Source organism: Diaporthe batatas (genome assembly GCF_019321695.1).
Source record: "Diaporthe batatas strain CRI 302-4 chromosome Unknown Contig00012, whole genome shotgun sequence".
NCBI classification, from domain to species: Eukaryota; Fungi; Ascomycota; class Sordariomycetes; order Diaporthales; family Diaporthaceae; genus Diaporthe; species Diaporthe batatas.
In genome coordinates this window covers 225,892-248,934 of record NW_025408559.1, presented here as the reverse complement: position 1 = coordinate 248,934, position 23,043 = coordinate 225,892, and the positions used below count along the sequence as shown (strand labels likewise).

Here is a 23,043-nt window from a genome sequence, read left to right as displayed (position 1 = left end):
TACAGTAGAGGTGGGAGCTGCACTTCAGCGTCATGGGGTCCCCAGAACAGGCCCCAGTGCAGTCCCCGAGGCTATCGACGCAAGCGGTAGGCTGGACCGTGCAGTCCCCTCGGGAGGGTTCATAACAGATCACAGAGGGCTGTGGTGCCGGGGTGATCATGGCCAACAAGGTTGATGGAGCTGCCATTGATGAAGTCGGGTAGTAGATGGCGCACTTCTCGGAGGGGTTCTGACATCCAAAGGGGGCCTGTTCCATGCCGTTGAGATATCCACATGCGTCATCCGGGGCCTCTATAATGACGGACCGGCTGGCCATGGCCACGGACATGAGCGCAAAAGGGGCGGTATGATGCATTGTAATCAAGTCTGTCTGAGTAATGGTGGTTCCGGGCGAGCAAGGGCTCTGGTGGTGGATGTAGCGATTGTTGAAAGCAAGCGAATGAAGAGTCGATGTCAATATTCTTGTTGGGCGAGCGAACGCGCGTGAAGCTGCTTGGAACGGATATGAAGGGAAGAGGGGAGGCCCACGGTGGACATCAACCCAAACTCAGAACACATCAATTGATACTAGGGCTCTTGTTGAGTGCTCTCGATTCTTTTGCCTCGAGAAGCAACGACCTTGGGATCTCTGCGACAATGACATAGTTGTTTGAGGGAATGAACTGCAGCGCAGGGAAGGTACAGATGTAGTCGGGCTGTGGCTGCCGACAACGATATTGATCCTTGAGGGGTGGCAGACACCCAGGACGAAACAGGTTGAAGTCACGGTGGTCTGCGCTGGGTCGATATCCTAAAGTTGTAAGCACTTGAGAGCCACCTAGGTACCTAGGTAGCTTGAATGTATTCACTGAGGACCGTAGTAGCATGGGCCTTAAGTCTGCGGGACATTTGATTAAACTCGTTCAAATACATTGACCAATGGTCATGCCAGGGTACAAATGTGTACTGTTTTGACCACGCCCAAGGTTCGGACTCTCTATGATATATGTGGTTTCGCTTCTATTCCGTATACGTCCGAGGACATACATGGCGCCTTCATACGGTGCCTATGATATATGCCGATAGACTTGAACATTCAAGACAAGGAGAAGTGACATGGCTCAACGATGTCTCCATGTAAACCACATTTTGTGTTAAGCAATGACCTCGGGACAGTGCTTGATACTCTGGATATCAAATTCTGTTGCACAAGTAAGTTTAGGTTCCTAGGTATGGTTTGCGGAGCAGGCATGTTATGAGGCACCCAACCCAGCTCTGCCCTTTGATCCCGGACACTCATGTGCTGTTATTTGCCGAGTGCCTTTCCACAGCAATTCAATTGTCTCTATATGGGTAGAGACATGGGCGCTCCACCGAGAAGTCATGGTTGGCTGACGGCATCTACATTGAATGGGCCCGTGTGCACGTCGACCACATGCCTAGTGCAGCATGTGAGCTGGTAAATGTGTGCTGCACAATGTTCGAAGAACAGGAAGAAGCATCAAACAGCCCCAATGTGTGTGTAGCTACCGTTGGCTGCCTGGTACAATGTTCCCACCTCTAGAGCTACCAGGCAAGTTGTAGTCTCCAGACCGTGCACGGGGTGCTCGTGGTGATAAAGTGCCATCGACCCGCAGCTGGATGAGAAGGTATACCAGTAGTCACACAAGCATCAATGCAGTGTCAATCGCCCCCTCCACCCACCTTCTTTTTTTTCTCTTGCGACTTCCGAGGTTCTCATCATTGCTCCTAGAGGTGAAGTTCTCGCGCAGATGGTCTTAATCCCCGAAGCCTCTGTGCCTGACCAATGTTGGTTGCTAAGCAGTTTGGTGTAGCAGGTGATGAACGTGGTCCGTTACCGACAAACTGATCACGTAGTTAGGCCGTTCCCTTACTAGTAGGTCCAGGTACTTCAGTAAGACCGCCGAAGCAGGGCAGCCAGGGCTGTGCTGTCGCAGTCCTACTTATTCCTCAAGTACCTAGGTACCTAGGTACCTAGGTACCTAGTAGTAGGTAGCCATGGCGAGAGCCTGACTCGGCCCGGAGACCAAGTGCACCTTCCCCCATTCCCACAAGACCGCAATGCGCAAACAAGCCATTGAACGTGGTCCTGCACCTCGCGGGTAATAATTATCTCGGCTCCCAGACAATCCAAACTCGCGATGCTCCGTGCAGCATCCCGGCATCGCCAGGAGAAACCCAGCGGCTCCTTCGCCCGCCGGCATTTTGCCAGCTCATCATCAAACCTTTTCCCCATCCCATGCCTCTTTTTCGAAACCGGCCGGGGATGTGCACAGTACGGAGTACGTGGTAGAAGCTATTAAGAATTTTGTCAAGGAGGTGTTTAGAAACCCACCCAGCTCCACGCAGTGACGTAGCCCCCTTGCACTTATTTTTGGGAAATCATCCGCCCTGAGCCCAGCTGCTCGCTGCTGTCCTCGTCATGTCATGTCCGGTGCGGCGTACCACTGACCACCTTCGCCTAGCGTTGCCTGTCCCCCCGGTCCCTGCGCTTCCCTGTGTTGCATTGGCCGTTCCGTCCGCCCTGCAGTCCTCGCAGGGCTGAGCCCCAATCTCAGGAGGCCACAAATCCGTACCAGCCGACAGCCCCCCCGTTGATGCCGAGCCCAGGGGTTGAGGAAGTTGGGAAGCCACGGGCGGCCGGACATGATGATGCCTGCGCGTGGGTAGTGTACATGCGGTGTAGCAATTACTCGCGCTGCTTCGTTCCATTGCCTCGAGCTTATATCCACCCTGCCTGGCAATCTCACGTGGTTGCGAAGGGACCACATGAATGGTGATTCGCGCTCGCAATGCACAATTACCGGTCTGCCGTGGCTGAGCATGCGATTCTTGTCGGGTCGTGTAGCTTTGGGGTATCTAATTATGTGACAACCACTCAAGAGCAAGCGCAATGCTCCATGAATTTCCCGATTACGAGCCCCAATACTGAGCCGCACCTCGTGTGTGTTGACAGCTCGGGCTCGCCCCACTCTAAGCGTCAAGAGGCTCTTCATTCGACGCCTCCTCGTCCTCATCCTCGCTCGGGGCATTAGCGTCCCGCTGCATGAGGATGTGCTTGAGCCGTCGCCGGTTCTCTCGCCACGTCAGGAAGTCTTGGATCTCCTGGTCTTTAACTGACGGCGTCACCTGCTCGCCGTCCGGGCCGAGGAGGTAAGCTGGCGGCCGTCCGGAACTCTCATCCTGGTTTACGGGCTGCTCATTCCGCTGCCCGTCCCCAACGTGCCATACGAATGGAGTGAGATGCTCCTCGTCGACGTGATGTTGGAACTCGGACTCGTGCGCGAACACCGTCGTGTTGCCCTGGCAGTGTGCCCAGCGGCACAGCAGTGGATCCACTCGCCCGTGAACAACCTGGATGTGCTTCCGCAGCCTCGCGAGATTCTGAAGCTCCGCCTTGCAGCCGGCCCACTCGCATAGGAAGGGCATGTATCTAGGTGCCGCCTGCCTCTCAAAGAGCTCCCGCGGCGTCGGCGAAGGCTGGCGTGGGGGCCGGCCCCTCCGCTTCTGCCCGGTGCTCTTTGGCCCAGGCGCGGTGGGAGCTCGCGCCGCCGTGGGTAGGCCCGTCTTCCAAGAGGGCATGCCGGGACGCCAGCCCTTGGGCCGTCCTCGCCCGCGTTTTGCTGTGGTGGGTGGGGCGGGCGTCACCAGGGCGAGCGCGTCTGGTGTGGGTCCCTGGGCAGCTGGGAGGGCTCCGCGTGCCGTGAGGTCTGACGTGACCAGCTCATGGTCGAGGTCGGCCTCCGCAAAGAAGAGCCCTCCCTGTGGGGATGGCTTGTGTGGGGAGACGTCGAGGACCACCTCGATCCGAGCCTGGCCCGGTGTGCGAGCTGTCTCCGCGGCCGAGCTGGGCGGCAGCTGTGACGGCGAGCACGACCAAGGTGGGCGGCAGCTCGCGTCGTGGCCGACATGCGCGGGACTTGGGCCCTGTGGGTTCCCTGGCTGGGGTGGCCTTTGAAAATCTGGAATGTCGGATGTGATACGTGGTAGCTCTGGCGAAGGCGTGGATGGCCGTTGCGGTACGGGCGAGGCTGGTCCGTCGTTTCGCCAGCCGTCTTTTGACGGGGGCTGTCCTTGGAAAGCATTGGACAGCATGTCAGTTGGGCCCCGACTCCTGCCTCCACTTGTTGGGATGCGCTGGTCGCCAGAAAGAAGAAGGGCGCAGTGCGGATGAGACAGACAAAGAGGACGAGATGTTGACGCGAGACGAGACGAGTGGACCAGGGTTCAATATTGAACTTGGCAAGATGAGCATGGGGGTTGTTGGCCGATGCGCGGGCAGACCAGTTGGAGACTCAATACTCCGTAGACTACCTGGTGTTCACATTGAAACGTACAAACCAACAGTGGAATGCAACACAAAACACACGAGTGCAGGTCATGCCAAAGCTTAGAAAGCGGGGGGGGGGGGGGTCGAATGCTTAAGATTTTGCGATGCTCTGTCTCTGGCGCCTGCCTCCAGACACCAGGGTTGTGTGTGATACGGTCAAATAAACGGTGGGCGTTCTTTGTCGAGGTCAAGGTCAGCCCACTCCCGCATCCCGATGGCTTACCCAGGCTGCCAGGCGGAGGCGTTTCTCGCATCTGGAAATGTCCAAGTTGTTGTTGGAATGCCCATATGAGCGAGCGACGTGTACTCCGGACGAGGATGCCCAGGCTTCCCCGACTCCCGCACGGTTTGGCCAATTGGATCCGCCTCGGCGTCACTTGGGTGCTGGGGGCAACCAGTCAGGCCAGTCCAACCCGCACGATCCCTGGTCTGCTCACTGTTGATTGCTAATGATTGCCCCAGCTTGCAGGTCCCTGGACAGGATCAATACGTACCGACGATACACATAACAGAAAGGCATCCGTCCATATTCTCACTCGTCCCAGCCTTCGATCCGCCCCCTCCCCTCCCAATTTCACCTCACCTAACCTCACCTCACCTCGACTCACCTCATCGCTCCGCCAGCAGCCTCATCACCTCTGCTGCCCAGAGGCCACAAAACGTTGAAGACAAAGCACGTTGTGCGGGCCAACGACGTGGCCTTGTTCCCTGATAGACTGGAACGGAACACCCTAGGTATCCTGCCGTTCTGTCCGCCGGTCTGCCAAACACCTGAACGAGCCAGCCAGCCAGCCAGCCAGCCAGCGAGGGACCCACCCCACTCTTCCCATCCCAAGTTGGCATCCCCCGCCCGCCCGTTCTACCGCCTACCACCGAGGCAGTTAGGTACTCCGTTCACCAATTCTCCGCCTGATTGCGCTGCCGCTGGGGTCTCTCGACTTGGCCTAGCCCCATCTTGCCCCCCCCCGTCCTCGTCCCTGTCCCTGTCACCCGGCTGTCTCCCTTCTGCTAGCCTAATCAACTCTGTCGCCCGCCGCCGCCGCCTGCGCCTGCGCCTTGGGGTCCTGGTTCTTGTTGGTCCTTGGTCCTTGGTTCCTGCTCCTCGGTCACCTTAGCAATGCCTCGCCAGTTCACCATCACCACAAACAGCCGCTCCCTCTCTGCACGATGGCATCGCCCTCAACCTCATGATCCCGAAGACCTCACCATGCCCTCCACAAAATCAACCAATGGCAATAGCCATTTCCCCCAGAAGCTCAAGAACTTCTTCAGGATCAGCAGCCTGAACGGCGACAAGGCCCAGCTCGCCCCCGGCGACCATTCAAACAGCCCCTTCAAGTCCGACAGTAAATCCTCCTTCCGCCAGTCAAAGTTCTTTACCACTGTCGGCCGCCTGAGGAGCACCACCACCACTAGCGAAGGCCATCCTCTCGACGAGGCCCTCAGTCCCACCGCCAACGCCAACCCCTACTTTGCCCACCAGGGCCCTCCCGCCCTCCGACACCACAACGACGGTTCCGTGCCCCCGAGCCCCCCCGACACCCCGGAGCTCAAGATCGATGGCCCCAACGGCAGCCCCGCAGAGCAGCCCACCGCTGCCACCAAGGAGGAACTCGCCAGGAAACTGAGGCGTGTCGCCAGCGCCCCCAATGCCCAGGGCCTGTTCTCAAACGGCAAGGGCAGCAACGAGCGCCCGGCCACCGCCGAGCTCGGCAAGGAGCCGCTGATTGTCAACAAGAGCGCGAGCACCCTGGGGCTGGTCGAGACGAAAAACGGAACTGATGACCTCTCTCTGGCCGTCCCCGACCCTGACGGCCTCGGCTCCCTGCCACCGCCCGGCCGGACGCCCCTGGCATTCAGGAGAACATATAGCTCCAACTCCATCAAAGTCCGCAATGTCGAGGTCGGCCCTCAGAGCTTCGACAAGATCAAGTTGATCGGCAAGGGTGATGTCGGCAAGGTCTACCTCGTCAAGGAGAAGAAGAGCAGCAGGCTGTATGCCATGAAAGGTATCGTACTGCGCGCCCAGTCCCTACAGTCCCTCCAGTCCCTCCAGTCCCTCCCGCCCCTGCCTCCGCTGACAAATCTGCTGCAGTGTTGAGCAAGAAGGAGATGATCAAGCGCAACAAGATCAAGAGGGCCCTTGCCGAGCAGGAGATCCTTGCCACCAGCAACCACCCCTTCATTGTCACCCTGTACCACTCCTTCCAGTCCGAGGACTATTTGTACCTGTGTATGGAGTACTGCAGTGGCGGCGAGTTCTTCCGCGCTTTGCAGACCCGCCCAGGCAAATGCATCCCCGAGGACGACGCACGCTTCTACGCTGCAGAGGTCACTGCTGCCTTGGAGTACCTCCACCTAATGGGTTTCATCTATCGGGACCTGAAGCCCGAGAGTAAGTCGGACGTGGGATGCCCCCGTCGCACGTGCGCCCGCTAACCTGGGCCGCCAGACATTCTCCTACACCAATCCGGGCACATTATGCTTTCAGACTTTGATCTGTCGAAGCAGTCTGACCCTGGTGGAAAGCCAACCATGATCGTGGGCAAGAATGGCGCCAGTACGACGTCACTACCTACGATCGATACCAGGTCCTGCATTGCCAACTTCAGGACCAACTCTTTCGTTGGGACGGAGGAATATATCGCACCCGAAGTGATCAAGGGGAGCGGGCACACCAGCGCAGTCGACTGGTGGACGCTGGGCATCTTGATCTACGAGATGTTGTATGGCACAACCCCTTTCAAGGGTAAGAACCGAAATGCGACGTTCGCGAACATCCTAAGGGAAGACATCCCATTCCCAGACCATGCTGGAGCGCCCCAAATATCAAAGTAAGCATTAAAAAGGACGCACCTCTTCCATGGCCTCTTGCTGACCGCGTCGCCGTAGCCTCTGCAAATCTCTCATACGCAAGCTACTAATCAAGGACGAAAACCGCCGACTAGGTGCCCGAGCAGGAGCCTCGGACATCAAGGTGCACCCCTTTTTTAGGACGACTCAGTGGGCTTTGATCCGACACATGAAGCCGCCAATCGTACCAAACCAGGGGCGCGCGCTCGACACCATCAATTTTCGCAACGTCAAGGAGAGCGAAAGTGTGGACATCAGCGGATCTAGGCCCATGCAGGGTGTGCCCCTCGACAGCGGCCTCGCGACTCCTGGTGGTGAGGCTCCTGATCCCTTCGAGGAGTTCAACAGCGTGACTCTTCATCATGACGGCGACGATCACAATTCTGACAACGGCTACGACTCGTCACCTCACTGAGGCAATCCGTAGTCTTACCGCCTACCACACGTGTGTACCGGACCGGACCTGTCAGACTTGGCGTGAGCAGCACTGTCCGCCTGCGATGTCGGTATTTTTTGGCCGCAGAACTGCGGACGTCTGCAGTCCCTTCGCCCGCCCGGTCAGGCGTCGGGCTCTCGGTCTGCACCTCGCCAGGCAGTCTGCATCAGCGGCCTTGGCGGCCTTGCAGAGACGGTCAAAGTGTATATGACTTTTACTGTACAAACGAGATACAGAGGAGGACAGGCCCTGCAGCATTCTACGGGTTGTCCTGGTCTCTTTTTTTTCAAATCTCCCTTATCAACACTCATTCAGTGGAAAACGAATGGAGGATGGTGTGATAGCAGAAGGGAGGCAGCATTATGGCGTCTTGCGGTTAAGGCGTTCTGGACCAAAGACAGGGCAAAATGGTATCTAGCAATTTCTTGTTTTTGCTTTCGGTCGATCTTTCTCTGGCGCGCCTAGTGCCCGTGCGATGAATCGACTGCCATCTCATATATCTGGCCGCGCGGAGCCCGGGGCGGAGTGAGCGCTGTGTTGTCCAATACCAGCATGGATAGTAGAAAAAGGTGGACCTGTGAACGAAGGCTGCGAGGCGTGAGCTCTGCAGTCGGCGCATCGAGGACACGTTTTCTGGATCCCGTTTGGGTCCGTCGTCTCTGGGTGTCTCTGGGTTTCTTACTCACGACCTGAGAAGCAAGCGGGAGCAAACGACAAGGCACAAATTCAGCTCATCTTGCAAATCTGCTGTCCTCCGAAGCAACTGAGTGACGATGGAACCAAGCCCCCTTGACTGTTGGCTTCCTCACTGAAAGGGTCGTTTTGTGCATCTGGATGCGTGCGCCTGTGCCGGTGGGTTGGGTGAATATGGCGACCCATATCGTCGTGGCAAAAGATGGTGACACCCTTCCAATACAATATTCGTACGCGCCCATATGATCTGTGAGCAGCTGATCGGTCAGCCGTGCTTCGGGTCCCCACTCACACCTTCTACCGTCCGTCACGAGGGGCTAAAACGGCGATCAGCTCTACTGCATCCTACCTCTGCTTTAGTTACCGATCTAAACCACAGCATGCATGTATAGCCTGTACGCGAGCCGGGACTCTTGGAAAGTGTCCAGAAGATGTCGCAGATCACAGGAGACGCGGGCGGTAAGGCCTCGTATTTTGTTCTCATCTTTCAACTGCTTTCTCCTACGTCTTGACTACTCCGATGATATCTTATCCTCCAAGTTCTCCCTGTTGTCTCATGGTGACCTGCATATGTATGTAAGATAAGTCATTTCAAGCCGTAAGTGCGCATGGGAACTGAAGTCTGTCTCATGTATGCGCCACCCCACAGCGTCTCCCCCGGTCAGCAGGCGTACCTGAGCAGCAGCAATGCCAACAGCCTCCTCACGGTCAAGTTTTCACTCGGGGACCCGGAGCTCGAGCTCTCCTCTTACTCCGAGCCGAGAACACGGGCATCCGGACCAGTCAGGAGGGTTCGAAACCCCAGAGGCTGAGCCGGGGCCACCAACACCCTCATGTTATGTGACTACAGGACGGAGCGGCGATGCCTGCGAGCGGAGGCCCATCTCCACAGCTGGCGAGCTCCAGGCCGAGATCTCCAAACTCGTCAACCGAGATGCCCAAGCAGCCGCCCTGGGCCCGGCGGTGTCCACGGCTGCCCTTGGAAAGCAGACTGAGAGCTTGAACGGCACGACAAGACCACTCATAACCATCCATGGCCTCCCAGGCATGCTTGTGTCCGCACTCCTGCACAGCCCCTTGGAAGTCGACCCAGCCTTTATCGAAGCCCACGTGGCGGGGACAAGCTACCGGCCACTGCGACCTCGTCGGAGGTGGGGGCGAGGCCATGCGCACTGGGATCATCCGGAGCTGGTTGTTGGGCCACGGCAGGCTATGGTAGACGCGCAGCCGTGCCAGAGCTTCCAATACCGCGCTGCCGTCACTGGGTCTCCAGGAGCCGACCTTGCACGCCAGCCGGTGATATGGCCAGTGGCGAACGCGCACACGGCGTTGGCTGTTGTGTTCTGCCGGGCGAGTCTCTGGGAGGGTCGAGATGTGGATGTGCTGTTTTTGGACAAGCCCTGCTGGGGAGTAAATGGTACGTGGAGTAAGGCCCGCAGGACTAGCAGCCTCACAGGAATCCAGATGCCAATGGGCCAGAAGCTTGGACCCAAAAGGGACGAGTGGAAGGGGCAGGAGACCCCCAGCTTGGAGAGCATTCTTCAAGAGAGCTTTGCAAATACACACGGCGACAGTGGCGTATTTCAGGTTTTGGAAGAGACAGCGTATCAGCAGTGGCTCGAACTGTTTGGGGTTCTCAGGCCGACGGGGAGGGCGGCCATACGGAGAGGAATCCCACTGGAGTGGCAGATTCTGCAGTGCCTGGAGCGCAACATCGACATGGCGAGGAGCATCGCGCGCTCTCGTAACGGCGCTGAAAACGTGGGACGGTTTTGCCTCGGCCCAGAGGACTGGGGATCGCTTATGCAGAGGCTTCAGCTCCGCGTTGAGATACTCGCAGCTCATTCCCGTAGAGCCACAAACGAGGAGCCAGGGAGAGCATTCCAGCAAGGGAGGGCTTACATCCCGCGCCGCAGAAGATCAGAAGCAGACAGACCGTCCTCCCAGGAGTCAGATGCCAACCAACGCGCCCTCGACCGCGTGGCATATCTAGGAGGGGTCCTCCTCCCGTTCTCCATCGTCTCGGGCGTCCTCTCTATGAACGAGGGCTTCGAGCCGGGCCAGCCTCTGTTCTGGGTCTTCTGGGTGGCCACAATACCCCTTGCCCTGTTCACAGTCTTGGTCATCTATGCGGACAAACTGAGTCAGGTCGAGGTATGGGCTGAGGTGTTGGAACCCAGCGGCGGTGTCCCGGAGGAGCATGAGGAAGATGCTGCTGGTGATGATGAAAAGGCCACAAAGCCAGGTGGCGCGGATGAGGTGCAGAAGACCGAGAAGGGAAAACGGAAGACCACACCTGCGTTTGGTATCGCCAAGTACGACAGGGGCCACCAGCCGGAGACAGTCACCTACAGCGCAGGTGGTGACGTTGTCATCGACCTCGGAACCCCAAGTCCTGGTTTCCAGCAGATGTCGGTCGACTCCCCCGTGCCGGACCGGGAACACCGACGTGAAGACAGCGACCACGACCAAGGAGGAGCCTCAAGTGACGAAGACACGGCTGACGAGATAGCCCTGCCAGCGACCGCTGGAGGAGCTGCGTACCGCCCGGGCTGGGAGAAGAAACAGCTGGGCTGGAAAGGGGCGGCCATGTGTATTCTAAGGATGCGGAAGCCGCTGTGGGCCTTGGACGGGACGCCTGCGGCTGCGCGAGGGTAGCTGCGGGGACAGATGGCGCTGAGAAGGATGTGCACCGGGAATGCGGTTTACAGATCATAGCGGCATGTGAGTTGATATAGTGCGTGGTTCGAGGCGGAGCCTCTGCCGGGTCGTGTCCTTGTGGTCCCATTCGCCTTTCCTCACACGTATGGCCACGACCCGGATGCTCCTCAGCCTTTACCCCTTGCACCGACCCGCCACTTGGGTTTACGAGGCTATCCAGGTGTCTGAGGCGGCTGGCCATGACGCATGCGTCTCATGGGAAACAACAGGGCCGTGCATATCAGGGCGCAAGAGGATTGATGATCTTGTAGACATGCCATTAACTATGCAGCACATGGGTATATTCGGACATTTGATCACGCGATAAAAGCGTTCATCCCGCCTTGCACAGTTGTGCTCACCTCCAACTTCGCGCTTAAGATTCCCTAGAAACATGGCACGCTCGATGTCGTGCATTCCGACTCGGGACATGCATGTACGGGCGTATGCATCAAGGTCAGTAATCAATCAAGCGCAACCTCTTGCCTACATCACGTCTCCTTGCCTGCACAGCAGCCCTCTCGGAGGCCTTGGTCTCGCCGCCGTCGACCTCGCCACGCGCCTTGAGAGCCTGCAAAAGCATGCCGGCATCAAAGAAGCCATCTAATGTAAACGAGAAGACGTCAGTATTCTAAGCAACCAGAAACGGCATGTCGTCTCGGAACCGGTGGTGGGTACTTACATCCGCCCAGCTCGTCGTCCTCGCTAAGCGTGACGCTCTCGTCGGTGGGGCTTTGCGTGCCAGCGGCACTGCCCAGCTTCTGGCTGCGGATGGTCTCGGCGGTCGGGCCGGTGATGAGACGGCCCCTGCTCTTGAGCCTGTTGAATGTGGGCTTGCGGTGGTGGTGAGTGGACCGGTCGATCTCCCGGGCGCGGGTCTGCTTGGGTGCCGAGGGGTGGCGGCTGGTGATGCGAAGGATGCGGCGGATCTCGAGGAGGTAGCTCTCGAGAGTGTCTATGAAACGCTTGGTCTGCCGGTGCTTGCTACTGACACAGATGGCGATGCCGTCGTCCTTGATGATGTAGCCGATACCGAAGCCGTCGCCGCTGACGGGGCCGAATCCGAACTGCCTGAGGGACGGGTTGCCGCAGTTGGACGTCGACAGGATGGTATTGTTGAGCTTGTCCCAGCCCGAGTCCGCGAATATGAGGGGCAGCTGCTGCTGTGAGCCCCCGCGCGAGTTGGTGCTGTCGCCCCGCGCTCGCGTCACCATGTTCTGGGTCGTGTGCTCGCTGTCGCCCGACACGGCAGAAGACCTGGCCGGGCTGGCGACACCGGGCTCGGGGCTGCTCGAGCCGTCAATGGGCGATGTGTAGCCACTGCTGCCCGTGCTCCCGCTGGCTGCCGTCTCGTCCATGAGGCGCTGCCAGAGGCAAAAGAGCGCGTAGAGGTGCCTGTCACAGCCCTGACCCTTGGCACACTCCTTGGTGGTGTTCACGTGGATCTGGCAGGCCTTCTTGAGCGCCTCTACCTTCTGCTCGGCCGGGTTGTCGGCCCAGAATGTCTGTACGAAATTGACAGACTCATCCGAGACGGTGCGCACTGCTTCCGTGCGGCCGTGCAAGAACATCTTGGTCATAGCTGGCTCGTAGGTGCACTCTATGCGGCCGTACAGGCCATAGTACGCGGCCTGGAAGGCCATCTGGATGAACGCATCGGGCGAGAAACCCATTGACGTGATGAAGTTCTTGCCGTACCCTTGGAAGTCGAGACACTGGAACTCATTCTGCTCGATGAGGTCAGCAAGCCTGGTCTCGGCGAAGCGAACGGCGATCTTGAGCTCGGGGGTCATGTCCCACTCCAGCTTGTGCGGCGTCGTGTTCACGTCTCCGAAACTGTCGGGGTCTCGCTTGGAAGGATCGGGGCTTGTCGATGCCCACAGGGTCGGGGCCTGTCCGTTGATTGTCCTGGCAAAGCGCAGGATGGTATCGGTATACACATCACTGGCGAACCTGAGGACCGTGTGGCCGTCGACGCCAGTGTGTTCGAAATTGATGCCTGCGCTGCCGTTCTTGCAGACGATAATCTGGAGCTTGTCGTACCAGCGGTTGGTGCATGTGCCGATCTGCACGCCCTTCTCGATCTCACTGGTGCCGCAGAGCATGTTCTGGCACAGGGCGGAAGCCGTGGCGGGCTCTGTGTAGTCGAGACAGACGATGAAGAGTGCAGAGTCGACTATGCCGAGACAGTCGGCATTGTTGGACCCTTCTTCTCTGGTCAAGACGTCGCGGAGCCCGGACCACACCTTCCTGTTCTCGGTGCTGAGCACACCCAGCGCACCCTTTGCGGCGTCCTGGATGGGCATCTGTGCGGCATCGTCGATGATTGTCTGCAGGTTGATGGACACGTCCTTCTCGGTCATGATGAGGTCCGAGTTGTCGTCAAGGACGTCAAACCAGTAGAACTGGCCGTGGCACATGACGACAAGGTGCTTGGACTCGGGGTCCTGCTCGATCTGGCAGCCAGCGTCGGTGGGGACCCTGGCGGTGCCGAAGAGCCTCGAGTACTGGTACATGTCCATGGCGGACCCCTTGACGGAGTCGGGGGGCAGCTCCTCCTTCCGCACAGCGCGCACGAACTCGAGGGCGGAGACGACCAGCGAGGCGGCGCGAGTGACCTGGTTGTTCCGGGCCGGGGTTGGGTCATCCTCCAGCAGGAAGAAGGGGTTCAGGTTCAGCACGACGGGGTTGTCGTAGTTCAGGTAGGAGTCATACCAGAACTGCTCGATGTAGCTGGTGCGCCCCTCGGCATAGCGCCTGAGCTTGTCCTGCAGCTCGGGGCCCTCATTGTTGAGGAATTCGTGCACGGCCTGCCTGGTGTCGGAGTGCTCGCGGGGGGACTGCAGGGGCTTGAGGGCGGCGAGGTATCTGTCGCAGGTGCTGGGCAGCTCGGGGATGGGCAGCTTTGGGAGCTTGTCCTGCTGGGCGAAAGTGACGCCCGGATAGGACCTGTTCTCATTCACACCCATGCTACTGGGGGGCGGCCTGGGCTGGGGGATGCCGTTGGGCACGGGTCCGTTGATGGGCACAGAGCGAGGGGCCGGGCTGTGAGGGGCCGGGTCGTGAGGGAGCGGAGGGGAGAGAGTCTCTCCTATAGACCTGGGCAAGGTGAAGATACGGACTTGGGTAGGCATCTTGGTCAGCCCCGGGAGCAGCCGTTCAGAGATAGAGGGGAGAGATGGAGGTGCTGATGTTCAGGCCTCTCAGGGCCGTGCGGAAGAAATAATGGCAGTCGTGAAGGTAGTAAGCTGGCATTCCCACTCGAGATGTGACAGCACTGGGGGGGGGGGAAGGCACCTGGGAGGGCCAGGAAGAAGGGGGTGATGTGTGTGTGTGGTGGGTTGTCACGGAGGGGCATGGCCCATATAAGCTGGCGGGCTCACACAATAATAACAACGACCACAACAGCACAACCACCACAACGAGAACGACAGCAACGACAGCAGCAGGGCAGCGAAGGGTGTCCCATGGCAGGTGGCATGTGGGATGTGGGATGTGGGATGTGGGACGTGGGATGGAGCAGGCAGGCAGGTAACACGGGCCTTGGGTGTGTACACGGGCTTGGGTGGCCATCAGGTGGGCAGCCAAGTAGCGACGAGGCATGGTGGGTAGGGTGGTGGTATATCTCTCGCGTCTCGACCCGCGGGGCCGCACACAAGAGGCATGAAACGGTTCCGCAGGGCCGAATCAAGTCAATATGCGCGGGAATTTGCCGAGGGCCCGGGATAGAGGCAGTAGGAATTGTCATACATACCAGCAGCGACAAGCGACAAGCGACAAGCGGCTTGGGGCAAGCGGCTTGGGGACGTCGTTAGTATCGTTATTATCAGGGCAGACTGCCAAGACGTCAAGGTCCAGCGACGCTTCCGGGGGCGTGCGCACGCGAGGGCAGAACTTTATTTATTCTGGCTGAGGTCCTGGCAGTATGACGGTATGGCAGTATGGCAGTACGACAGTACGACAGTATGGCAGTATGACGACCTTGGGGGGACAGGGTGAGCGTGAGCGTGAGCTGCCGGGATAATAACAAGGGGTGGCCGAGAGGGTTCGAGAGGAAGGAAGAGTCGCGTCAGCAGGGCGGGGGGGGGGGGAATATGGTGGAGGCTAAAGTGACCACCAGGCTAGGTAGCAAGGCAGGTACTTAGGTAGGTACTAGTCTCTCTCAATTCACCCTATTCTCGCGCCCTCTCGCCCTCCCGCCCTCTCCCCCATTGCAGCTTATATTTCCTCTCGGGACGCCGCTCGTTTGCCACGCTGCTCACCAACAACCCCGAGCCACTGATACCCGAATTCCGCGGTTACCCAGGTACCCAGGGGTCTGCCCAGAAGTGCTCCCGAGGAACCTGGGTAGGGCAGCAGGGCAGTCAACCCCACGGGGCTCTGGCATTTTGGCGGCTTGGGCCTGACGCACTGGTGCAGGGAAACGTTCGGACCAGGGGAAGTGCTCGTGGTTGGCGACCGGCGCAAAGGCACGACATGCGTTGTAGTCGACGTGCAGTTAAAGTGCAAGGTGGGGCCCAATCCCTCGCCGCGCTCGCACATGACCACCACGTAGTACAGGTGCTGCTGACAATCAGCATGTGACAGAGGCACTCGACAGTGGTAGTAGGCGACAACGGCCCACCGGCCCAACGGAAACTCTGTTCTCGATGCCACCCACCCGCCCGCCCCCACGTTTCGGTGCTTTATTAATCCAAGTACCGCACCAATGGGCCAGGGATGTTAGACAGCTCTGCAATATATGTACACGCGTGTGCCTGCACCCCGCTCACACCCGATATACATACACATATCCATGTATACACATATATGTATAGATCGATGGCATCACGGATCCTGGGTGTGGATGGTTCCCTTGGGTTCTAGTTGGCGTCCTGGATGATTATGTACAGCTGGCTGGCTACGTACAAAATACCTCGGGTTTTCATCTGTGTGAGGCACAGGGCTGATGGAACTGTCCGCAGCTGCTCGTTCTGGCCACTCTGGCATTTCCTTTCCGCCCGTCAATCTGCGCCTTCGCTTTTGGGTTCTGCTCCTGGGCGGTCGTTGTGGCGGAATGTCTTCACAATATTTGCACAAGACATCAAGGTCATTGCATCCTGGGACCACAAGTGTAGATGCGACAAACACTGAGAATTGCCACTGGAACACGGACGAGTCCGGCTGTCTGTCCCTCAGTGCAAAATGCGTGTCAGAACCTGGCGAGCCGCTCAGATACCGAGTCCACAGCAGTTGTTGCAGCGCCGATCTCCGTCCCTGCAAAGCAGGTTGACGGCCACGCTCCCAAAGTCACGGCAGATAAGAGGCGGGTACCAACCAATGATAGAGTGTGGTGCCGCACACCGGGAGTGCTTAGTCCGTCTGGATGCCTTCTAGAAGAGAAGTGGGCTGGCCCACTACTCGGGCGGGACTGGGAAGATCTGCAACGGCCTCTCTGCTAGGGACAAGAATGGTCTCCAGATGGACCTCAAGGACGATGCCCTCAGCACGTTCAATGATCAGGGGCCCGGGTTGGAAACTATTTACCTGCCTGGGAACCTCGCCTAGATACCTAGGTACCTCAAGTACTTGGGCACTCACTCAACAAGCAGGTACCGAGGTGCCCAGTTCATGTAAGCGTGGACGGGCAAGCCCGGATAGGCATTTTAAGTGGGGGCACGAGATGGGCATGGTTGCATCGCGTCCGGGCTCCCGAATGCCGTGACGTCTGTCTTTTCCCAAAGCTTGGTCCTGCAACGCCACCCCCGGATTCCATTGTGTCCTGGATATCAGCCACAGTTCCCCGTGAATCGCTCGTTCCACCGCCCAAACACAGACTTGTTCTCCCGCCATCCCCTCCCCCTCCCCCCCAAACCGCTCGTTCCTGTGCTTATTATGTCAGTGTCACTGCGCGGCTGCAGAGCCAGGGACCAGGGACCAGAAAAGTCGTTCTGGCTCGAGTTCCAGGTCTGCAGCGACGGCCACTACGACGGCGGCCGGGACCGGCGGCCTGCTGCCGCGGCCGCCTCCCCAGCCACATTCACATGCTTCGGCCACCTGCCCGTCGAGCTGCGGCTCAAGATCTGGGAGCAAGTCTTGCAGCCGCGCGTTGTCATCGCGGCCTGCCTGGACGAGGAAAACGCCGCCGACAAGCGCGCACAGCTGGCCCGCCGCCCCAGCCTGCCCGCCGCGCCCGTCTTGCTGCGCGTCTGCCACGAGGCGCGTGCCGTCGCCCTCCGCCGCTACGAGCGGGCCTTCGCCTGGCGCGTCCCGGCCATGCTGGCGCGCCCCCGGTCCGCTCCGGCGCGCGTGTGGTTCGACTTCTCGCGCGACACGCTGCTGCTGCTGGGCGAGCTGGAGCCCTACGACAGCAGCAACATCAACGCGCCCATGGTCTACTTCCTCGACCGCGCCGACGCCCGCCGCGTCAGGCACGTCGCCTGTGCCTTTGAGGAGTTGCGATTCGGTGAGATTGAGAGCGAGCAGATCTTTGGCTGTCTGTTCCACGTGCTCGACTCCTTCACCGGCGCCCGGCGGCTACTGATCACCAGCACCGACGAGGACCTTCAGAGGCACACCATGATTGGCTGCCTGCCAAGTTCCACCGACAATGTCGTGCAGAAGATCTGGTGGGCGTGGATCAACGGCACCAGCATTGTGACCAGCAGGATGAGGGATAGGCAGATTCTAATGGTGAGGGAGGACTCCCTCGCCGACTTTGTTGCCGAGCATGTGTAAAAAGAAGGGTCCTTGGCGTTGCATTGAGTGGCTGGCTGGCTGGCCTGGTCTTCACCTTGTTATCTGAGGCGTAGGTGGGAGCGTCTGATGGGCGGTGCATATACCTGGTTTTTGTTTTGCCCTCTCATAGTTGCCGCAGGGGTGTAACTGACACTGAGGGATGTGACGGCGTAGGGATATCAAATTTAGTCTTAACTTTTTCATAAAGGTTTGTACAATGTCAGAGGGTATGAGTGGTGTGGGGAAGGAGTATCAATCATACACGCAGAGAGCTCTCCGGGCCCGCATCGCTGGACGCCGGCTTCCCGAACATTGCTCCTTGTCATCTGCGCCGTTGCGCAGGCCGTTTGTCATCATGTATCTCAAAGGCGGGACACCCCTCTCTCCCCCTCATGCCCCCAAGGAGCCAGTCAGTCAGTCCGACAAATTTCGCCCCGATGCCTCGGTCCCAGTCACCTTCGGATTGGACGTGCTCGATCGTATGGCTGAGCACCCTGCCCTCGCCGTCGAACTCGAAGATGAACAGGCCCCAGAACTCCTTGGCCGCCTGCTCGGCGTCCCGGAAGGGCAGTCTCCACCCGATACCTTTTCCTGTCGTCCTCCACCTCACCACCAGCTTCTCGCTGACGGCGCCATGCCTTGTCCCGGGCTCCTTGACCATGCGCTCTGACATTATCTCGAGCTGGACGTCGCCGATGATGGGGATGCGGTTCCACGCCACGGGTGCCGTCCACAACGCGGCAATGTAGGCCATGCGGCCGGAGACGGCCGGAAGGTGCGGGTGGGTCGACGGGAAGAGGTGCAGCGAGATGTTGGGCGCGAGGATCTCGTGCGGGAGGGGGGACTGGAGCAGGGTTGGGAGGCGTTCCTGGAGGACACGCAGAGCTGGGAGTCTTGGGTCAGCTATTGTAGGCGCGTGCCATTGTGCCACCGCACCAGTCTGGGAGGCCTGGGAGGGTTCTGCGCTCACTCTTGCCCAGCTTCGCCTTGCGATCATCTGGGGGTTTGTTGGGTCCCTGGCCCAGGGGCGGCGTGGTGTTTGCATAGGGGAAGGTCGGGCTAAACCATACTTCTGGCAGGTTCCGAGTGTTGGCCTCTTGGAGGGTGGTCAGGGATTTCGAGGTGCTCGACGATTGTGCTTTGGCTGGTAATGATGTTGTTGCTTGGGCGGCAGCGGGGAGGAAGCCTGCGAGGAAGGACCTGGACCGGCGGGCGGCGGGCCTTGTCACGACATTTTTGGGGTGGGCTGAGGCGGTCCTCGAGAGGCGGGGAGCAGACATCTGGTACTTGTTGCTACCACATGAATAAAGGGCGGCAGCCTGGGTAGTGGCACGTACGACGTGCGTGGGGGTCCAAAGCCCAGTGGCCCTGCTGCTGACGGGTGAAAAGGTGATGGTGCAAAATGCAGCTGCGAAATGGTGCGGATGTAGGCGAAGGGGAATTCGGACGATGATGCAGATGGAATTTCTGGTTGGATGCTACAATCTCATGTGCAGCACGCAGCTTGGGCAAGACATGCACACACCCATGTCTGATACTGTGTAAGCGAGCTCAAAAGCCCAACGGGCCGGACACTACAGCCCCATGGTGCCCCGCATCTCCACTGGCTGCCCAGGCTGCCCAGGTCTTGATAAAGAAACATGAGCCGTGTCAATCAATGACTGACCGTGTGCCCAGTGACTGCCATTCATATGATTCGAGAAGTGACTGTGCGGCATACTCACCTCGCTAACGCAAAAACAAACTCGATGAGCAGCGCAGCAAATGTCCATGGCACCATGACAGCAGGGTCGGCATCTTTACTCGCAACGTTCAGCCCCAACAACCTCCAAGGCGGCTCTACCATGACCAACCCTGGCTGAAGGAGATGGATGCATCTGGTTATGGCAGCCCGCTACCTGGATAGCGAGATGGTGGAACTTTAACCTTACTTGTCCGATCACTGAACATTGAAAGGGCAGGCCGGCCCCCACGTGGGATGGCAGCATCATCGTCAAGTGCCCAGTTGGTTGTCAGGAAGAGCCCCAATGTGAGGTGTGAGTGAGACATGGGGGGGCATCAGCTGTTGGCCCTTGACTCAGCCTGGGGTCAACTGGTGTGGGATGCGTCGCCCACGCCTTGCTTCGTCTTGTTCGTGGGCCTGCGTGTGAGTCGAGCTCGCCGCCCAACATTCGAGCATTTGGTTGTCTATTTGCACGAGATGCGAATGGCAGATGTGCAGGCCGGGGCCACCCTCTGTTATTACACGGTACCTATGTACCGAGGTAGGTAGCAAGGTAGGTAGGTACTCCCATGCTTGCCCGCCTTGGTGGACTAGTAGTAGGCGGATCGTCGGTACGTAGCCTTGCATCATCACGTGGAAAAGCGGGATTGTGGCCCGTGCCCCAGGCGTGTTCCCGGTCCAGAGCAGCCTCCAGACAGTCAGCCAGTCAACCAGTCAACCGACCTGCGGTTCCTGATGCAGCCTGTCCTGTCTGCCACCCTGCCGTTCGTCCTCGCCCATCAATCCATCAACCTTCCGCCATCCCCTTATCGCCCCAGACCTCTCTGCTCAACACCTGCCCCAGTGCATACTCCAGAACTCCCATTTCCCTCGCGCTCCGCAACCAAGTCACCATGAATCCCGAGTGGTATGCCCTCTCCCTGCCCTCTCCCGCGCCCTCCTGTGCTGACCGACTTGCAGAGCCTCTCCACCCCGCCATCTTGCCCTTCACCTCATCAGCAGTCCCACGGCCCGACTGGGCCATCACCAACATCTCTATTGACATGAACTAGATACGATTACCTCTTCAAACTGCTCCTCATCGGTGACTCCGGTGTTGGAAAGTCCTGCTTGCTCCTGCGATTCGCCGACGACACTTACACCGAGTCCTATATCTCTACAATCGGTGTTGACTTTGTACGCTCTGGTCATCGCCACATCAAAGCCCCGCCTCGCTAACTCGTCGGCAGAAAATCCGGACGATCGAGCTCGACGGCAAGACGGTGAAGCTGCAGATTGTGAGCCAGCCCAAGCCCATCCCAGGCCAACGTCCACGGCCAGGATCCGAAAGAAACAGCAGCTGACAAGCACTTACCGCCACACAGTGGGACACCGCAGGTCAAGAGCGTTTCCGAACCATCACCTCTTCTTACTACCGGGGTGCCCACGGCATCTGCGTCGTGTACGATGTCACCGACATGGATTCGTTCAACAACGTGAAGCAATGGCTGCAGGAGATCGACAGATACGCCACCGAGGGCGTCAACAAGCTTCTGGTCGGAAACAAGAGCGATATGGCTGACAAGAAGGTCGTGGATTACACAGTTGCCAAGGTACGATTCCATCCTCGGTCCGGCCAGGTCGTTTCTGGTGCTGTGATGAGCACACATCATCACATGCTGGCGCTGCTATCTAATCGAGACACCACCCCGGAGACCCACTTTACTAACTACAAAATAGGAGTTCGCTGACAGCCTGGGCATCCCCTTCCTCGAGACCTCGGCCAAGAACGCCAGCAACGTCGAGCAGGCCTTCCTGACCATGGCCCGGCAAATCAAGGAGCGCATGGGAACCACAGCCACCAACAACACAAAGCCGAACGTCCAGGTCGGCCCCGGCCACGGCGTCTCGCCCGGCTCCAGCAACAGCTGCTGCTAAGCGCCCACGCCCTCCACCGTCTCGACAACTTTGTATAAGTACCGCGATCATCGCCAGAGTTCTTTTGGGAATCCACACACTCCGGACCGTCACGAGATGTGGGATATACACGAGACGAGCAGGGTAGTCAGGAGTGCTGATTTGGGGGTCGTTTTGGGATCCGGATTGCGACTTTGCCCTGTTTCGTGGTTTTCCCGCTTGCTTTTCTGCGCATAGATTGAAGTGGTGACTGGGCGCCTGGGGCTCTATTCTACCGCCCGGGGGCCCTGTGCACGCGGCACAAGGCGTCATGATGGACGGGCAACCAGGTAGCTCATGAGACGGTACTGCTACGTCATGTCATCCTGTGGCGGACTGGTCATGAAAGAGGAGGTCCGCTACGAAAGGCGAATTTTCACACATAATACATACACCACAGCTGGAGTTTTCTTGTCGTTTTGTCTGTTGTGACTTTTTTACTTGCTTCTTTTTCTTTCTCTGATGCGTCCTTCTGCCTGTTTCTAGGAGTACTTTTATGACTTGGTCTTCGAGGATAGGATCATAGCAACGTTCAATGCGAATGGGCATTCCGGAGAAGCTGTGAAGAAGGCCTGCATGGCGTGCACATACCCCAAGGTCCGGGGTCCGGGTAGTATGCCCGGCTATCTGCCAATGGAAACCCTTCGGGAAGGAGGCAGGTATCTAGATACGGGCTGGGCTCCCGCCGAGCACAAGAGTTGCTCGACAGAGTCGTTCATCTTGTGTCGTGAAGTACCTACATGTAGGAGACTAATATGTGTATGTATGGGCTAGACCAGAGATGAGTACCACGTGTGCTAGATAACCATGGTCGAGGGCACCGTATAAAGGCTCCCGAGACCTGCCTTGCTGGCTGGATGTCGACAGGATACGGAGCTCTGAGAGTACATGAGTGATTTTGTTCCTAATCCCCATACATATAAAATGTGTGTTGCAACGGAAGGCATAACTACTAGCCACACACCTTAGACTATCCGGCCAAAAGACCTTAATAACCAATCTACAGATTGGCTATTCCTAGCAGTATATAAGTACCATACCGTTACTACCCCCCTCTAAGGCCTTCTAGAGCTCTAAATACTTAGAGGTGAAGTTATACCTTCAAATTAGCTTACATACCTATAGGAGGCCTAAAAATCTTAAATAATATAATATAGGTAATAGGTTATAGATAACGGTTTCTTAAATAATTTAATTAAATTACTTTCTTATAAACACTCCTTCTTAGTAATATAATTAGAGACGGGGGCCTAATACTAAAAAACTAAATAAAACTTTTAAATATAAAGGCTTAAACCCACACTATTAGTTAGATTAGTTATTATAATAAAAAGTATAACTACTAGCTATACACTTTAAACTATCTAGTTAAAAAACCTTAATAACTAATCTATAAATTAACTATTCCTAGTAGTATATAAGTATTATACCGTTATTTATATAATAAACATTTAAGAATAAATATATATAAATCTATTAAGAATAAATATTTATAAAGAAAAATAGTTAATATATAAATATAAATACTCTTTAATATACTAACTTTAATTTATATTACTTACTTATTATATAAAATTAAAATTTATATTTATTAATTATACTTTTAATCCTTCTATTATTACTTTTAATTTAATAATTAATTATTTCTTTTTATTA

The 23,043-nt window shown here is 57.4% G+C and overlaps 6 protein-coding genes across 6 annotated transcripts; 3 read left to right on the top strand and 3 right to left on the bottom strand.

The window, feature by feature from the left end:
• Positions 1 to 1,960: 1,960 nt before the first annotated feature.
• Positions 1,961 to 4,415, bottom strand: KVR01_009999 (uncharacterized protein). Its single transcript, XM_044782614.1, has one exon. The coding sequence runs from the start codon at positions 4,093 to 4,095 to the stop codon at positions 2,974 to 2,976; it is 1,122 nt and encodes a 373-aa protein (XP_044641247.1). The 5' UTR covers positions 4,096 to 4,415; the 3' UTR covers positions 1,961 to 2,973.
• Positions 4,416 to 5,447: 1,032 nt separating this feature from the next.
• On the top strand, positions 5,448 to 7,598 carry KVR01_010127 (uncharacterized protein; the record flags this gene model as incomplete). Its single annotated transcript, XM_044784767.1, has 4 exons — positions 5,448 to 6,339; positions 6,426 to 6,725; positions 6,783 to 7,164; positions 7,223 to 7,598. The coding sequence occupies 4 exons, from the start codon at positions 5,448 to 5,450 to the stop codon at positions 7,596 to 7,598; spliced, it is 1,950 nt and encodes a 649-aa protein (XP_044641375.1).
• Positions 7,599 to 9,570: 1,972 nt separating this feature from the next.
• Positions 9,571 to 14,790, bottom strand: KVR01_009722 (uncharacterized protein; the record flags this gene model as incomplete). Its single annotated transcript, XM_044790041.1, has 4 exons — positions 14,396 to 14,790; positions 11,695 to 14,133; positions 11,499 to 11,615; positions 9,571 to 9,695 (listed from the first exon to the last, which is right to left on the bottom strand). Exons 1-4 carry the CDS (start codon positions 14,613 to 14,615, stop codon positions 9,571 to 9,573), a joined length of 2,901 nt encoding a protein of 966 aa, XP_044640970.1. The 5' UTR covers positions 14,616 to 14,790.
• A 1,591-nt stretch (positions 14,791 to 16,381) lies between these two features.
• On the bottom strand, positions 16,382 to 19,211 carry KVR01_009878 (uncharacterized protein). Its single transcript, XM_044789028.1, has 3 exons — positions 18,700 to 19,211; positions 17,992 to 18,614; positions 16,382 to 17,924 (listed from the first exon to the last, which is right to left on the bottom strand). Exons 1-2 carry the CDS (start codon positions 19,007 to 19,009, stop codon positions 18,052 to 18,054), a joined length of 873 nt encoding a protein of 290 aa, XP_044641126.1. The 5' UTR covers positions 19,010 to 19,211; the 3' UTR covers positions 16,382 to 17,924; positions 17,992 to 18,051.
• On the top strand, positions 16,887 to 17,729 carry KVR01_009752 (uncharacterized protein; the record flags this gene model as incomplete). The annotated part of the gene is made up of 1 exon (XM_044792609.1): positions 16,887 to 17,729. The coding sequence occupies one exon, from the start codon at positions 16,887 to 16,889 to the stop codon at positions 17,727 to 17,729; it is 843 nt and encodes a 280-aa protein (XP_044641000.1).
• Positions 19,212 to 20,052: 841 nt separating the features above from the next.
• Positions 20,053 to 22,324, top strand: KVR01_009974 (uncharacterized protein). Its single transcript, XM_044787493.1, has 5 exons — positions 20,053 to 20,356; positions 20,505 to 20,628; positions 20,682 to 20,729; positions 20,817 to 21,044; positions 21,172 to 22,324. The coding sequence occupies exons 1-5, from the start codon at positions 20,346 to 20,348 to the stop codon at positions 21,367 to 21,369; spliced, it is 609 nt and encodes a 202-aa protein (XP_044641222.1). The 5' UTR covers positions 20,053 to 20,345; the 3' UTR covers positions 21,370 to 22,324.
• The last annotated feature ends 719 nt before the right edge of the window (positions 22,325 to 23,043 follow it).